This window comes from Ambystoma mexicanum, chromosome 1p (assembly GCF_040938575.1).
Source record: "Ambystoma mexicanum isolate Mex_15411 chromosome 1p, UKY_AmexF1_1, whole genome shotgun sequence".
In the NCBI taxonomy this organism is placed as follows: Eukaryota; Metazoa; Chordata; class Amphibia; order Caudata; family Ambystomatidae; genus Ambystoma; species Ambystoma mexicanum.
Genome location: NC_090921.1, coordinates 229957578 through 229975865, shown reverse-complemented (window position 1 = coordinate 229975865; position 18288 = coordinate 229957578). Strand labels below are relative to the sequence as shown.

Genomic DNA, 18288 nt, shown 5'->3' with positions numbered 1-18288 from the left:
CAGCGAACAAGTTCATAAAGCCCCAGAAGTTTTGTATGGTAACACTGCAAGAGGTGATCCTATTGCTAAAACAGGGGGACTTCATGACAACATTGGATATGAAAGATGCATACTTTCATATTTCAATGCTGCCAGTGCACAGAAAATTCCTAAGGTTCGTGATTCAGGGCAAACACTACCAGTTCAAGGTACTCCCCTTCGGCATAGCCTCAGCACCAAGGGTGTTTACCAAGGTCCTGGCAGTGGCAGCGGCACACCTGCGCAGACTTTCAGTTCCAGTTTACTCTTACCTCGACGATTAGCTCATCACGGGGGACTCGTTCGACGTTTGTTTTTCAAACACCCAAAAAACAGTAGACCTACTGTTCAGCCTGGGATTTTCTATCAAGGAAAACAAATCCAGCAGTTCCTGGGGACTCCAATTCATACGGAAGACGGTCTAGTCTTCCCTTCCAGCGAGAGGGTTCAGAACATGCTCTCTCATGTTCCTCAGTATGTAGCCAGTCGAGAGGTGATGGTACGCAAAGCTATGCGTTTGCTAGGGATGATGGCGTCATGCATATACTTGGTTCCCCACTCGCGGCTACGCATGCGTCCCATGCAAGAGTGGCTCAACAGCCAGTGGTGTCAGGCCAGCGGACAATGGGAAGATCTGTTAGTTGTCTCGCCAGCCCTTGTTCTCTCTCTACAGTAGTGATCGAGGGAGAACCTCTTGAAGGGGAAATCCTTCACCACCCCTGCAGTGGAAGCCACTCTCACGACAGACGCATCTCTCAGGGGGTTGGGGGCTCACCTGCTTCAACAGACAGCGCACGGAGTGTGGTCCCCTCAGGTAGCGTCCAACCATATAAACCTACTGGAGCTACTAGCAGTGTTCAAAGCATTGAAAGCCTTTTAGGAGCAACTGCAAGGGAAGACAGTGCTGGTCCTAACCGACAGCACAACAGCAATGTATTACCTGAACAAACGGGGGCACTCATTCTCCAGGGCTATCCAAGCTGTCCCAAAACATCTGGATATGGGCTCTCAAACACAAGATGTTCCTGATATCCCAACATGTTCCAGGGGAACTCAATCTTCTGGCAGACGTACTCGGCAGAGATTTTCCTCTGCCAGAAGAGTATGAATGGCGACTGCACGAAGACATTGTATCCAACGTCTTCGCAGAATGGGGGTTTCCAGAGATCGACCTGTTCGCTACTCAGGAGAACGGCCAATGCCAAGATTACGCCTCCAGATACCCCCAGAACTGATCCAAGGGGAACGGTCTCTGGATAGCGTGGTCGGGGAAATTTGTCTACGCTTTTCCCCCAGACTCCCCTTCTGAACAAGATAGTACACAAGATGCACCAGGAACCAGTCCATGATTCTGGTGGCTCTCATGTGGGCCCACCAACCTTGGTTCGTGCACCTGATGGAAATGTCCCTCTCCCCACCAGTCAAACTGCCCTGCCGTACAGCATGTTGTCTCAGGACAGGAGGGAGACTCTGCACCCATGCCCACAAACTCTGAACTTAGCAGCCTGGCTCCTGAGGTCATAGAGTTTGGACATCTGCAACTCCCTCAAAGATGCATGGACATACTGAGGGAGGTAAGAAAGCCTAACACACGTTATTGCTATGCCAGCAATTGGAAACGTTTTATCTGGTGCAGTTCCAAAGGCGTCAATCCCACCGATTTCTCGCCTTCACACATTGTGTTACATCTAACCCATCTGTTGGACTAGTCTTCAATTCCTTAAAGGTTCACCTAACGGCGTTGTCAGCCTACACCACGTCACAGCAGAAGGTGTTGTGGTGGAAGATACCTGTGATTAAATCCTTTATGGAAGGGGTTAAAAGAATGTATCCCCCCCCCATCACTCACCCAGCCCCTGGGTGAGATCTAAATTTGGTTTTAACTAGGCTCATGGGACCCCCTTTTGAGCCTATGCATAAAGCTAGTCTGAAAGACCTGACTTACAAGACAGCCTTTCTAGTAGCTATCACTTCTATCAGAAGAGTTAGCGAACTACAGGCCCTCTCGGTTTCCGACCCGTTTGTTACAGTCCACAAAGATAAGGTAGTTCTGCGCACACATTCCAGATTTGCGCCGAAATTTATTTCAAAGTTCCAGTCAATCGAACTACCCACGTTCTTCCAGTGACCTACTAACGTGGCCGAAAGAAGCTTTCACACACTAGATGTGCGCAGGGCAGTCATGTTCTACATGGATAGAACTAAACCACTGAGGAAAACTAAACAATTCTTTGTTTCAGAGGTAGCTGGTAGAGAAGGGGACACTGTCTCTAAATCATCAATATCAATGTGGATTGTCAAATGCATCACACTATGTTACACTCTTGCAAAGAGAGAACTGCTCTTCAATCATAGAGCACATTCTACTCGAGGCACTGGGGCATCGATAGCATTCATTGCAAATGTTGCCCTAGAGTCCATTTGCAAAGCGGCAACCTGGAGTTCTGTACACACCTTTACAAAACACTATTGCCTAGACACTCATTCTAGGTCTGATTCTCAGGTGGGACAAGCAGTACTTAAGACATCTTTTTTCTACTGTTCCTTCTCACAACCCACCTCCAACTCCGGGTACTGCTCGCTAGTCTATGCACAGCATGTGATTCTAAGCAGATTAACAAGCATCAGAAGACATGCATTACTTACCGTAAAAGCATTTCTGATGATTGTATCTGCTTAGATTCACATGCGCCCACCCTGCCTCGGGGTCGAAGGAACAACGACTTCTTACTACTTTCTCTCTTTATGTACTCACTCACTATAGCCTTGGGCTCCCTCATGGCAGAAAAAATACAATCGGAGGGACCTCGGCACGTGAGGGATTTTGGGTACTACACACGTCACGATAGGGATAGTGTTTCAGACACGCCTATGCCGACGTCCCCTTTCGGTCCCCGAAAGACAAGATGCAATACTCCGCAGTTACCACTGGATTTCGGACCATATGCACAGCATGTGAATCTAAGCAGATACAATCATCAGAAACGCATTTACGGTAAGTAATGCATGTCATTTCAATAAGAAACCATCAGTATAAGTGTTATTTGAATACCTGTTACTGTGAATCTCTGTTACAACCCTACAGCTCACATTGACCCCTCTTGAGATAAGCCTGGCTGCTCAGTCACTCTACCAACCTGTGTAGTACAGGTCTATACCAAAGGTTGGGTTACCTAAATTATTATTATTGCCAAGAGGACAAGGCTGGTGTTGTCTCCCACATGGTTACTACATACAATCTTGCCTAACGGAGCCTGGCTTCTGAAGTCATAGGACATTTAAACCTTCCACAAAGGTGCATGGTCATCCTAAAAGAGCCACGAAAACCCAACACAGGACTTTTTTTAACAAGTGGAAATGATTTGTCATTTAGAGCAAATCACACAACATCAATCCAATGGACTCTTCCCCTTTGCATTTAGTACACTATCTGCATTACCTTTTAGTCTTTAATTCCCTTAAGGTGCATTTATCAGCACTCTCTGCTTACACCACCTTGCAGAGCAAAGTGTCATGGTGGAAAGCTCCTGTAATCAAAGCTTGACCTAAATGTTGTGCTCACAAAACTCATGAGTCCACCTTTTGAAGTAATGCACAAGGCTAGTCTTAGACATCTAACATAAAGGACTGATTTTCTTAGCCATCACGTCACAAAGAAGGGTCAGTGAACTACGAACCCTCTGTTCAAGATCCCTTTATTTTTGATTCACAAAGACAAGGTGGTTCTCAGAACACATCCTCGCTTTTCAACTAAAGTCATCTCAAAGTTCCATTTTAACCAATTCATTGAACCTCCCGCTTTTTTCCAAAACCCAATAAATTCAGCAGAAAGAAGCCTCCATACTCGGGATTTAAGGAGAACTATCATGTACTACCTAGACAAAACTAAACCACTATGGAAAACAGATCAGCTCTTTGTTTCCATAGCAGCTGGTAGGGAAGGAGATCATGTATCCAAGTCCTCAAAGTCGATAGGAAATAGCAAACTTGGTTGCATTTGACTTTCTAACAAATCCTTACTCGAGACACAGGGGCTAGCTTTTATTGCAAACGTTCCATTAGATGCAATTTGCAAAAGCTGCTTCTTGGAGTTCCATTCACACATTTACAAAACAAAACTGCTTAGACACTCAAAAGCAGATTCCCAGGTGGGTCAAGCGGTATTAAGACATCAGTACCTTCAAATATCCCACCACCTTCTCTAGGTACTGTTTGCTAATCTATGCACAGCATGTGATTCTAAGCAGATCCGCAGGCCTCAGAAGGCCTACATTACTTATAATCGTATTTCTGATGCTCGTATCTGCTTAGAATCACATACGCCCACCCTTCCTCTCCTCCTGGAGTTGAAGATGCATACATGTCTTTCACCGTTATATTTTCTACCTTGACTTTCTTGTACTCACACAAACTTTCCTGTACTTTGGCCATCCCCACTGTGTATTTTAAAACACTACCAGACCACAAGCCAAAGCCTTCGGCAGTGTCCACTTCACATGTGTTCCCCCAATATGTTTCTTTTGGCCTTCAGCCGTGGCCACTCTATGCCTTTTGGGCCCACAGCACAATCTTCGTGCTCACTGGCCAGGGCCATATTGCACCCCTTGACATGTTGCCCCAATAGGGTACCCCAGACCTAATTGTAGCTGCTTTTTTTCTAGTAATGACATTTTTTAAACACATTTTTAAAAAACATGTTTTTACCATAACAGCAGTTATTATACATGTGACGCTTTCATTCCTGATCCCGTTTTATACCATAACCCTGAATGTGCAGAAATGACTGACCTTTGCGAAAAAGTTTGAGCTTTGAATCCCCCCCACAACTCTCCAATTTCTATGTTCTCTTTCCCCCTCCCCACCTGTAGCCTAACGCCCTTCTTCCTCCCCACCCCCCCCCCCCAAAGAGGCATTTTTTCAACTTTTTCTTTTAGAATATTTGCCAATATTTCAAAAATGTTCGTGAACATCTCTCACATCGAACAAATTGCACATTTTTCATTTCTGAAAAGTCTACTACCAAGCACCATGGGAGCTATAGCTATATTGTTGTAAGAATACCCCCTTCTCCGTCAAATATTTTAACTACTACTGGATGGAATAACTCAAGACTCCTTAGTTGGTTGTTCATACCTGGTCCAATTCCGTCCAGTGGTTTTGTCTGTGAATCTCTACATCAGGAACCATAAGTTTAAGAGTGCAGTCACTCCGTTACTCCTGCACAGCTGGATACATTTCTGCGCTGGTTTTGGTTGCCAAGAAGGCTTGCATCTGAGAGGGTGACCTGTTATTTCTGTGTGTACCTCATTGAACAGTTTTGTAATGTGGATGTTGCTGGCTCTGGCCAGTGTACCATGGCAGACTGAAAGATTGTGTAAATCCCCTTAGTGTCTTAAAGTTCCAGCCACTTTCAGTAGTTTTACGCCTCATTAGTCAATACATGAATTCGGCCAAGCATTTTATCTAGATTTTCTTTTACTACTTCACTTTTCCCACCCAACCTTGTGATCACTTCCACAGTTAAACTAACCCTCCCCCTCGTAAGAGTCCCTTCCTTTTTGAGACTTTGTATTGCATTCAACTTTTGACAGTGCCTAGAGGCTTTTCCTGAATGGAGGATGCTACATAACTGGTCAAATGCTCTTGTTTGTCACCTCTGCTTTTGTTATTCTGGTTAACCACACACATGGTAGAAATGGTTTCTGGCCCATTGACCTTGTTGCGTTGCATCCTGTGTGAACATCTAATTTGTAAAGTGGTGCCTTGGACGTTTCCCATAGATGGTCAGTGGGTTTCAGTGCTCATGGTTTTGGTACTGGCAAAGCACTTAATATGTTAAACATGCTTAAGGACCGCCGAGGGAATGATTTACCTTCTATAACTGTCATTTGATGGCCTGTGCAGAATCAGAAATAGTCTTTTCTAAAATGGGGGAGTCCAGGTAGTCGAATAAGGCAGTTTACAAGTTGCAAGGCACAGAAAGGATATCCTACCCGGGCTTGGAAAACAGACTCTCTCCACCCATAGAGACACCAACCCCCCTGACATTTTTATTTTTACTTTCTCGGCATGGAGACGGGACTATCCCGTACATTCCTAATGTGCACATTTCAGTAGCATGGATGTTTCGACATGTTCAGGCTTTCCATTCTGAACACGTGAATTAATACTCCCTAATAAAATCTAGGATATTATTTTCTTTAGGGCAATCAGATAGCATACATTCCTCACGTAGTGTGGCAAGGTGGCCAACTGAGAGGCTGTTCATTAAGGAGGTCATGTGCCTAAAATGTGTTCCTTTGGCACACCCTCCAACATCTGTTGCACAGAACACCCCACCAGTATGCTCAGCAACTCCGACCAACCTTTTCCCCACTCATTGGAACTAGAAGTGTCCTCGAAGTAGTGACCCCAAAGGCCTCAATTAAGCACATGATCTTGGAGCATGATAAGCCACCTGTGCGATGGAACAGGAGCAGGGCCCAGCTCTTTGTTTGCTTTGTGTGGCAGCTGCCTTTTCTTTTGTCGTCCACTACCTCATGGTGTGTCACAAACAGTGCATAACTGACATCTAATACCCCTGCCTTCCTTGAACGTTGAAAGAGCTTTTCATTAGATCTGGTTTGATATTATTTCCATGACATACTTCCTCTCTTTAGAAACTGAATAAGCACAACGGTTTCTTATTTTCCATAGTATTCAAGTAGTAAACTGTAATCAGACCTTCTGTGACTGCGTATGGAAATTTGCATATTGTTTATGGTCTTTAACTTGAAGTTACATGTTGTACCTTGGATCACACACTGGTCCATATGCCACCTTCCAGTCATGGGACATACATGAAACGCTCAAACCAGCTTCACTCCAAAAACTCCACCTTACATCATAACACATCACAGATATTCACATTACTAGACGCAGGACAGGACACTGCATCTCACCCCGTCACAAACATGCAAGACATGAGACAACATTTTTTCGCTTGTTTCTTTTAATGTTTTGCTGTATATTCCCTAGTGTCTTTCTTCTTGGCTAAACATTAGCTTTGGTTTTATTTAGTGCTAGACCTTCCCTAGCATTGAACCTTTATAGTTCGGTCTAAATCTACCCTCATCCTTTATCACAAAGCCGATCACTTCCTCCTACCGCATTAATGCATTTGCCTCCAAGTTAGACTTAAAGAGGTGAGTGGTCCAGTGTTCAGCCCTAAGAGTGAGAAATGCAACCTCTTTCTAAATCATGAATGTAACCTTTCAGAGTAAACATAGAAGCAACCTGTGATCTTTGTGAGTCTATACTAAAGAACTCAATTCAGATTCATTATGGAGCCTACATGATAAATCCCCAACAGTCTGTTCATCAGCGTGGACTCCAGTTGCTTCTGACTCGCGTACACCTTCAAATGCTGTGGGCACCTTCCTAACAAGCACCTCTCTTAATTTGATTTGACTAGATCACCAAAGTCTTGTATAACTAAGGCAATGTATGTGGCATGTCTGTAGTACAGGGTTAGTCCTAAATGAACTCTAAATTGAAGTATTCTAAGTAAGTCCATGTATGAATCTCATTCAACCCAGGCTCCTGTTGTTGATACTGCACGTCTGTCTAGTGTACATGCTGCTTGTCCTTAACCACTGTCGGCTTAAATTAAACCCAGTCCAGCACAACACCTCTGCTATACTCCTGCATGATTATGTAGGCGTCCTTGCCTGGAAAATTCTTCCCCTTTTCTTATCTCTGGCCTTTTTGTGCATTTCACATGCTGTGCAGACTTTTGTTCTATGTGGTAAAGTAAACATACTTCTTGGCGATTTTAAGTGGTTTTCTAAGTGTTTAAGAAGATGTATGGCGCTTGCATCACCGGAGTGTAACTTTACATCCCTGAGTGATCCATATAATAGTGTCAATGCTAAGTCGGTGGCGGCCTTCCTTTCGTAGGCCACGGTAGGATAACCAGTCAAGTGAGAAGAAAGTCATATGTGCTGAACATTTCCATTTCACGCTCCTTCCTTTGAGCATACATATAATTAAAATAATTTGGGTTAACTGAGTCTCAACCACATACTGACAAAATATTAATTTCACTCTCCCATTGACCGCATGCAGCAAAGACTAGCAATAGCAATGACGTTTTCCAAAACAAGCGGGTATTCCAAGCCTATCTGTTCTTTTAACATAACATTGATCACGGTCAGAGTTTGAGAGAAGTTGGACTTACACGTTTAGATTTCATAATATACCAAATCTACTACTGAGTTGCAAAACCCTGCAAATGGTTATATTTTCATACTCAAAAGTTGTTGGAGTTAAATTAGGATTTACTATTTTAACCCTAAAAGTGATGCTTCCTTGGAAAATTTAATGAACGTGGAGCATCAACTTCTCTCCTTCACACAGTGGCATTGAATAACAAACATCAGTAAAAATGTTATTGAGCTATGGATGGATAGGCACCGCCTTACAGAAAAGCTGCACATGAGCCACTTTGCTCCCTAATAGCTGGCAAATACTCCCAACAAAAACAGTGAGCCTAGCGCTTGCTTCCATCCACACATCTCCATGGATATGTTATCAGTGGTAAAAGCAGAAGTGTGACGCAGAAATAAGCTCTAATATTGCTGTCTAAGCTGAAGAACGGAATCACAGCACCCAGAGGTTCACCGTTTAACTAACAGCATTAGGAGCACGGGACCAAAAAGAAATAACAGGACTGATTGTTCCATCGAGACACCAAGAAGAGACGAGTCACGGAATAAGGTACAGCGAAGAACTAAATAACGCGGCAGTATATACTCGCGCACACCACACGAAAGCCTAATCTTTAATGAGATGAAACCCCCCCCCCCCTCCAGCCTGCATAGGGAAAGCGCAAGGTTAGTTTTACAACCTATAACCAATAAGATATATTTTTTTAAACAATATGACTATGCGGTTACATACCAATTACTCTGCACTCTATTGTAGAACCACTATCAAGAACTTACCAAATCGAAAACCGGAATACTGGATCGTGGGACCTAACAAGATGCCACCACCAGGTGGGTCACACAAATTATGCAAAAGAATCCAAAGCTGTGTATTGCTACACAGCAAGCCCAGATGCACTCAAATAGGGAAAAAGATATCCCTCTATTTCTATTTAAATTCATTAAACATTTGGTGCCAAAAGAGGCGTAAATTTTACGATGTGTTAACAACATGTCAACTTCTCTTATTTGCAACAGAAAGGGTCATTTAGAGCATTTGGCAGTATTATTCAGGATAAAATATACAGTCATAGAGGTCAAACCGATAGAACAATCAGAGCGAAAACACTAGAGCTGACTTATGGATTTTAATCTTCTGAGTCCAACAAGTCGTACATTAGTAAGCAAACAGTAGTACAATCAGTGTTCCCTATTTGCACATGGAAAGGACACTTGTAGGTATTCAATATAACAAAGGTGAGAGCAACAAGCGTTTACAAAAAAACGCTTGTAAGGAGTAACTCAATTGTAAAGCTGTATAATAGTTACAGTGCAAACAAACTCTAGGTGTATGGATTTGATCATTCAACAGTTCATAAATAAAGTCTCATATTCAGGTGTGACCCGAATAAGACCGACGCGTTTTGGTTCATGGAACCATCTTCAGGGGATAGAATTCATTTTTATTTTCATAAACATTAGATTCTAACACAGTCTCTGTGGGGTAGGAAAGAAAAAAGATATTTCAATAAAAACTCTCTGATTTACATGAAGTCAATTAACATAGTGAGACGAGTCAGAGTCACTAACCTTGCTGATATAAGTGCCAGGAAACAGACAGGTAATCCAGACAAGAAACAACAGATAGCCAAAAACCACAGTATGTTGGGGTATCTATGGAGGTAAGGACAAAAGTTAAGCTATTAAGCCCACCAATAACGGGCAATCAGTCCATAGTGAAGAGAAAGAGAGATTTAGAATATAAGTACAGACAGTAAACAATGACAGACTACGACAAATCGTTAGGCATTAGCCCGTGCGAACAAATGCAAGCAAACCGCATGAACAAGGGGAATTGGAGGCTTTAGAACACTGCACAAGTGCAGCAACACATACCGGTAAGGTTTAGCTGTACAGTGAAGTCCAAGGTATATAATAAAAGCGAGTACAATAATATAATACTAAAGTCTCAACCAAGCGAGGTACGAGGACCAGGTTATTGCAACGTGTAACTGGTTTCAGGGAAACAAAAAATGCATACCTTCCAATGCGAACACTCAATGAACATCTCGCCGCTGCAGTGCGAGCGAAGTAACTGACCTTCCCAAAACTACAGCGTCGTCTTGGTAACCCCGCTCATGCGCGTGAGAGCACCAAAAGCGACGTCCATCTTGGTGTGGGCATCAACGAGTGCAGCGTTGCCAAGGTAATGTAACAGTAAACAAGAGTGACACACTGAAAGAGACGGGCGGTCTCGAGCAGTCCGGAGAAAGGGCTGCACATAACAGCTGTTAAATGACAAATGGTCATTAAGAGAAGGGCAGTACGTGTCCAACATAAGACCTAGTCAAGGGGTTAAAATAACGCGCGCGTGGGGGCAACAACCGTAGTTCAAAGGAACTATGGGGTGCCCCCACGGCGCAGCAAGTGATTAATCATGGCGATTGGTCAGCAGAAGCTAACCAGCATCCACAAAGGTAAGAGAAAAGGTCTAAAAAAAACGAAAAGGAACGGAGACAGCAATCGACAACAATGGGGAGGAGTCTAAACTCCATGGGCAATTCAAGGAGGCCACGAGATGTATGGAAACGTAGAGGAGAACTCAAAGCCCTGGGCGCGGGCAAGCAGCCAACAACAAGGCAGAAGGGAGAGTCAGATTCATGTCAGAACTTGAAGAATAGCTGACAAGGAGACATCACAAGTCGGAGGAGAACTGAGAACATTGGGGAGGTAAAAGGTCAACAGTCTACCTCGATGAGAGGTGAGGAGGAGCTCAACAAAGCAATGGGGTAACAAATGAAAATACATCATGCGGTAAGTACCGTACTGAATGGTACATGTTGTCAAATTTAAAACACACAAACAATAATGATCGCAGAGTGTGTGAATGGTGCTAATTGGAGTGACATATTAATACAAGCAGAGCATACTAGTTTTCAAAGAGACAACAGGTTTATACAAAGCACATAAGGTCGAATTCCGTATTCATGCCACGTGGGCTTAGAGAGTCCAACAGTTCAATCCATAAAATCTCACGTTGCAATAGTTTACGCTGCACATCTCCACCCCTGCTTCCTGCTGTGATTTGTTCCAAGATAACACATTTCAATTGAGCAATGGTGTGACGTGCTTCAGAAAAGTGTAGTGATACTGGTGACTTGGGACTCTTAGTGCGGATATTAGATTTGTGCTCAGACCATCTAACTTTGACTTTTCTGGTCGTCATGCCTACGTATTATAACCCACAAGGACATTTTAATGCATAAATAACATTTTGGGCATCACATGTGAAAGAATGCTTGAGAAAAATAGGTTTGCCAGAGTGGGGTGTGATATGCCTTTGCCTTTAATGATGTTGCCGCAGTGCTGGCAATTGTGACATGGAATAGTCCCCTTAAATGTTTTCTGTAGACTGGGAGATGGAATTTCAGCTTTGACAAGGCTCTTACGCAAGGACCTACTGTTCCTGTAAGCAAAAGTAGGAGGTTCATGAAACAGTTGTTGTAACTGTGGGTCCATTCTAAACATGCTCCAGTTCTTTTCAATGACCCTTTTGATCTTCATACTCTGCATAGAATAGGTAGTGACGTAGACAAGTGCTTCTCCCAGCTTGGGGGGGTTTAGGAGTCAATAGTGTCTCTCTTGCAGTGCTCCTCACTTTGTCTGTGACTTCTGTGATTTTTGACTGGTTATACCCTCTAGATGAGAATTTGGTTTCCAATTGTCGTGATTGACGTTCATACTCATTGGTCTCAGAGATAATCCTTCTGTAACGCAGAAATTGACTAAACGGGACACTATCGACAGTTCTTTTCGGATGAAAGCTTGTAGCAAGCAGCAGGCTGTTTCTATCGGTCTTCTTAGTGTAGATTCTTGTCTTGAGAGAGTTATTACTGGCATATACCTTCACATCCAAAAAGTGGATGGTAGTGTTGCTTGTTGCTGTAGTGAACTTAATTCGAGGATGAATTGAGTTCATCATTTCGTAAAAGTTTTGCAGTTCTTCTTCCGGACCAGACCAGATTCCAAAGATATCGTCAATGTATCTTAAATATAGTGGTAAATGCCTCATCCATCTAGGTGAACTGGGAATGTTTTCATGTTCCAGGTAATACATGTAGGTGTTAGCGTAGCAAGGTGCCATTGCTGCCCCCATGCTAGTTCCAGAAATCTGAACGAAGAAACGATCTTGGAATTTGAAAAAATTATTTGTAAGTACTAATTTAAGTAAAGTTAGTACAAAGAGTCTGTCACCTTGACATTGCTCTGATTGGAGTAGGAGCCATTCTGTTGCTTCAAGACCAGCTTCGTGAGTGATGTTAGTATAGAGAGATGTAACGTCCATGGTGAACATCACATCCCTTCCACTGACGAATTGCACATTTTTAAGTTTGTGCAAAAAATGCATAGTGTCCTTAACATAAGTCTTCGATTCCTGTATGAGAGGTTGCAGGATTTTGTCCAAGTATTGAGCCAACGGTTCAAGGAGACTCGCAGTGGCTGCTATAATAAGACGTCCAGGTGGATTAATCAATCTTTTGTGTATCTTGGGAAGTATGTAAATAACTGGCATGATGGGATGTTTGTTTTCCAACAACGGGCGTGTCTTTTCTGAGATGACGTCATTGGCTTCTGCCTCATCCAAAATCTTCTTGATGAGGGATCTTACTGCTTCAGTAGGGTTAATGGGTACTTCCATATATGTGTCATGGTCATCAAGCTGGCGCTCGATTTCATCAATGTAATCCTGTTTATTCATAAGCACTAATGCTCCACCCTTATCTGCTGGTTTAAAAATGATGGTTTGATTATCCAGGAGATTTTTAAGTGTCTGCCGTTCTCTCAAAGAGAAATTGCCTTGTGTATTATTTTTAAACTGAATCTTCTTCAAATCCTGTAATACAGTTTTCTCAAAAGTAGAGAGAATATGATTCTGGACTGGGGGGTTGAAGTGACTCTTAGGTTTCAATTCAAGATATTTATGTGATTCCGTAGTCATTGTATCCTCATCTTGTGAGTCAAAGAAGACTTTAAGTCTTAACTTTCTCATTAGTTTGAACAAGTCTATTTTCTCACGAAGCAAAGTACTATTGTTATTGGGAACAAAGGATAACCCTTTCTTGAGGACTTTTAGTTCCATCTTGGATAGCTGGTATGCTGAGATATTGACAATCAATGTCTCTTCGTCGTTTTCTTCCGTTGTGGGTTTTTTCTTCTGTCCTCTTCTGATTGGCCTTTTTCTTAAAAAGGAGTAGCGTTAGCTGCTGGTTCTTCTGTAGTAGGACCAGGGATATTCTCGCTGCTCTGCCCTGGAAGAATTTCAAGTTTGGCGCTTGAGGTGTCAGATGAGGTATTTTCTGCCGATTGTTGATCTGGTTTACGTGGGTTGTTAAAATTGGGTTTATTGGAGAGGTGCCCGTAGTATGACGGCCAACTATACACAATATTAAGCTTATAGTCTTGGGTGTCGCGTCAAAACTTCCTAATTTTCTTTATTTCTAGTTCTTGTTTGAAATTTGCCAATTTCTGATTAATTTCTTCCAGGATTTGTTTCAGTTGATCGGCCGTGTATCCCTTGCTGATGTTTTCAAACCTTCTATATCCTCATTAAGGTTAGTGAGGGAATGTGCTAATTCTTCAATTGTCAAAAGTATAAGATCAAGCGAGAACTTGTTTAAGATTTGGTGCCAGCGTTTGACGAAAACTGGATTCTCCTTACAGAGTGTTGGCTCTAAACTTACACGTAAGCCCCTAGGTATTCTTTTGGCAGTGTAATACTGCGCCAAGGTGGATGCATGGAGTTTAAGGTTGATCTCTCTTCTTATTTTCCATTCCAATTGTCGTATCAAAGCTTCCGGTTTGTCGGTTGTTGTGATTTAATCAGACCTAGTATTTTGAGTGCTTCCTCTTCGCTAAAAGCAAGTGTTTCAGCTCTGTTGTCAGTGGTCTGATCAATTCTCGAAAAGGACATATTAAAGTCCTGTGAGAGTCGTAGAGTTTCGTAGAGAATGGAATGATGAATCCGTGCGTGCAACCCCTCAGGTATGGCCAATAAGGATAAAGCATGCAAGAGGAGTATAGGGGTGCACAGACAGGTTAAGTAAAAAGTCTGAAAGTAGTAGGATTTATAAATAAAAATGTATCAACAAAGGGTAGTGTTCAGTATTACAATCAGTCTTATGGTGCAATCAGGCTGTCGTCGCAAGGCCACTTGGGACAGAAGAAAGCAAAAGAATCCAAAGCTGTGTATTGCTACACAGCAAGCCCAGATGCACTCAAATCGGGAAAAAAATATCCCTCTATTTCTATTTAAATTCATTAAACATTTGGTGCCAAAAGAGGCGTAAATTTTACGATGTGTTAACAACGTGTGAACTTCTCTTATTTGTAACAGAAAGGGTCATTTAGAGCATTTGGCAGTATTATTCAGGATAAAATATACAGTCATAGAGGGCAAACCGATAGAACAATCAGAACGAAAACACTAGAGCTGACTTATCTGAGTCCAACAAGTCGTACATTAGTAAGCAAACACTAGTACAATCAGTGTTCCCTATTTGCACATGGAAAGGACACTTGTAGGTATTCAATATAACAAAGGTGAGAGCAACAAGCGTTTACAAAAAACTGCTTGTAAGGAGTAACACAATTGTAAAGCTGTATAATAGTTACAGTGCTAACAAACTCTAGATGTATGGATTTGATCATTCACCAGTTCATAAATAAAGTCTCATATTCAGGTGTGACCCGAATAAGACCGACGCGTTTCGGTTCATGGAACCATCTTCAGGGGATAGACTTCATTTTTATTTTCATAAACATTAGATTCTAACACAGTCTCTGTGGGGTAGGAAAGAAAAAAGATATTTCAATAAAAACTCTCTGAATTATGCCCCACTAAACCACCCAAACAGTATTCGGTCTCTAGCCGAGTTATGTTAGAGAAAAGTAGCACGCAAGTTGAAATGGCGATTAAAAAAAAAAAAGCATCAGAATTATGCTCTTTGCAGATTGCCAGACGCAAGACTACTGGTAAGTCTTCATAACAATAACTACCAGTATTGTTTGCCCCCACAAAACCGGTTCAGGTAACTAGCTCCAATTTAGGTTCTAAGTTCAATCTATGAACTGTAATAGACTAGTAGCGTTTGGAGCTTACGCTATTTTTGACAGACCAAGAGTCCACGAAATACTTGCCTAAGCCTGGTGATATTCTAAGTATTGCAACACATATGACTGTATGGTGAAAACTCCTGATGAATGTTCACTATTAATGAGACGAATGAATAGAAACATGTTGAGACCATAATCTTCTGTATTGACACAAGAAGACTAAGGCAAACTAGAGGTTTGAAAAGAAACCACGCAAAAGTCGAGCTCCTATTGAAATGAACCGACTATTGGTATATGCTTCAAACTAATTGACAACTTTCAATGTCTATACATTTACTGTTTTCACCAGTATTCATTGATGTAATGCACAATATTAACTATTATTGTCTTGCAATCATACATTTTATGTATGTTTTAAAATTATCTTGTATAAGAATAAATAGATTTTACAAAAGCTTTTAGATCACAATCGTATCTTTGAGCCTCTTGATCTGTCAGCCAATAGTCTCTATCCTAACACTTCACTGTAAGCTGAAGGGAAGCTAACGTAAAATATTTGATTTAATTTGCAAAGATTTATGGATTACAAGAGTTTTTCCTGTGAAAATATTTCTTTTTGCCTAAAGATATCCTCCTTGGGAACAGGAGTCACTCATTTACTATTCAAAACATCATTTAACTACCAACTTAAAAAAAAGAAATGGGCGCGAAACTAAATCCCTTCACAATTGTATATAGATTCCTGGCTACGTAAGCTTATTTCGTGTGCAATTTGTTGTTTCTCTTAGACTAGGAAAACATTTTCAAGTTGCAAATTACTGGCAACGCATAAAGTCCCTTGCCGTCAGACTTCACCGCTTGCACACAACACAACATTTCTTCGTCAGCAAGTGTTAATTATAACTTTCTGTTGTTTGTTGGCAAGTACACATTTTGAGGCCTGCTCTTAAGCTATCTGAATTTTGAAGTTGTTTTTTCTTCCTTTTCAATTGACGCTATATGCTGCATACCACATTGAAGTATTTTTGTGATCTAGACAATCCAGTTGTAAAAGGCTTCTTCATGGACAGGCATGAAGTATGATGCGTGGTCTTTTATATTTGCTACTTTTTTCACTTCGGGTAAAGGCATGTAGCTCCATTATTGTGATGCAATTTGAATGTTCTCAAGGGACAGTGCTAGTTCCCAGCTAATTGTGTTTTCTCTTGTTCCCATCACAAGATCCTGACCATTGCCGCTACGGAGCCAACCAGCTTGTTGCATTCAATACCAACCAAGCCAACGAAAATCCCAGAGAAGAAGCTTCTCTTGGAACCTGCAAGTGCCAACCACCATGACCACCTTACTTCTCCAGCATCTCAGAGCAACAAAGAATCGGTCTCACTGGAGTCCATTGACCCAAGCACCCAGGAATCCTCTTCTGAAGAAGAGGACCGCAAGCCAAACGTGGGCCAATCCACTTTGGATTTTGAAAACATATATAAATATCTCTTTGCCCTTTCCCACGGAAGTACGACGCCAGAGCTCTCGTCTTTTGGTGAGTTAGAGTACAGGGCTAATATGAAATAAAAGCTGGGGGATTAAAGACTGATATTGTATCTTAACTTCACTGCTTTGCTGTCTTCCATATTTCCTCATGCTTCTCACTATTGTCCTTGTTGTTCTTGCAGAATCTGCTGTCCTCTTAGACCTGCTTCTCTCCCTGCCCAAGGAGCTTGAGCAGCTGGACTGTCTTGCCCTCAGGTCCCACATGTACCAATCATTCAGAAGCCTCAACATGCCTTTGCTGCAAGCCCAAGGATCTCCAGACACCTGCAACAAAGAGGTATTAGACAATGGCAAGTCTGCAACTGAACCTCCTTCCAAGCCGGGCGAGGAGATAAAAGGAGCACCTTTAAAAGATTCCTCTTCCTTAGAAACCAGTAAAGACCCTGGTAGCGCCTCAATAGATCCTACAGGGCTTGGCCGATCAACAAGCAGCCAGCAGCCTTCAGCCACCCAGGCAGTGGCAGAGCCCCTTGGCGACTCTGGGAAAACACCTGCACTGGGCAGTAAACCCCCATGGGAAGATCTTGGGGTCTGTCCACTGAACGTGTTCCATGTTCCAATTAAATTCTTGTCTCAGGTGGACAAAGATGAGGCTTAACCTAATCAAGATTGGGTCTTAGCCGCTTAGCCGGACAGATTTATTAATATATTGTGCGCTTCTGCATCAAGCATGAACCTCCAAACAAAACAAAAATATGGGAACTGTTCTCACCTCAGTGTGTTCTTTCTTGCCGCTTAATTTGACAAACTACATTATTTACATGATGGTGTTGTAATGTTCCCCTTTGTTTCTTTTTGCTCTGCTTGTAAATAAAATCCTTCATTATTTTATTTAAAAAAATGTAATTTGCAATCACCTTACCAGATGATTGTCCAAAGGAATTCCAAAACTCTGGTTAAAATGAAAATGGCAACCTGACTATTAAGCCTTGCCTTCTGTTTCTGGTGTTTGTTTACATCAGAAGGTTTAAGCTGTAGTGTACCTCATTGGGTACTTTGTGTATATGCAAATACTTTCACTTGGCAGTGACCCTGCCAACAGATTGACACAACTTTGGTGCCTTAAAGTGTAGGACATTGATATTCCTAAGGTACTGATGTATGGTGGCCCTTCTTTGTCCAAGTCTATGTGCAGCAGACGTGCCATTTTGTGTTTATTAAGTTTACCACAGTCTTCTTTTTTCAACATTGCACTTGGTTTTAAGTCACAAACGTATTACTCATTCTGAGCCCTCTATGCATTCTTTGTATGATTTACTTTTGGCAGTGAAGGTGCCAATATGCACATTGGGCTAAATGCAAGCATTGCTGAGATCTATGGGAATCCCGCAACATCCCGCAAGTCCTTGCTTCAAATATTGGTGCAATCAGTTTAACACTTCATCGGTCTAAATTTGATTTTAAATGAGAAAGATTTGGCTGC

At 42.1% G+C, this 18288-nt stretch overlaps 1 protein-coding gene across 2 annotated transcripts in view; it reads left to right on the top strand.

The window, feature by feature from the left end:
• SNAPC2 (small nuclear RNA activating complex polypeptide 2) overlaps positions 1-17706 on the top strand; it is a 148585-nt gene extending 130879 nt beyond the window's left edge. For both annotated transcript variants that reach the window (XM_069646439.1, XM_069646438.1), the window contains exons 5-6: positions 16539-16854; positions 16988-17706. In XM_069646439.1, coding sequence (XP_069502540.1) covers positions 16539-16854; positions 16988-17463 — 792 coding nt within the window. In that variant the 3' untranslated portion in view covers positions 17464-17706. The remainder of the gene's footprint in view (positions 1-16538; positions 16855-16987) is intronic.
• Positions 17707-18288: the final 582 nt, after the last annotated feature.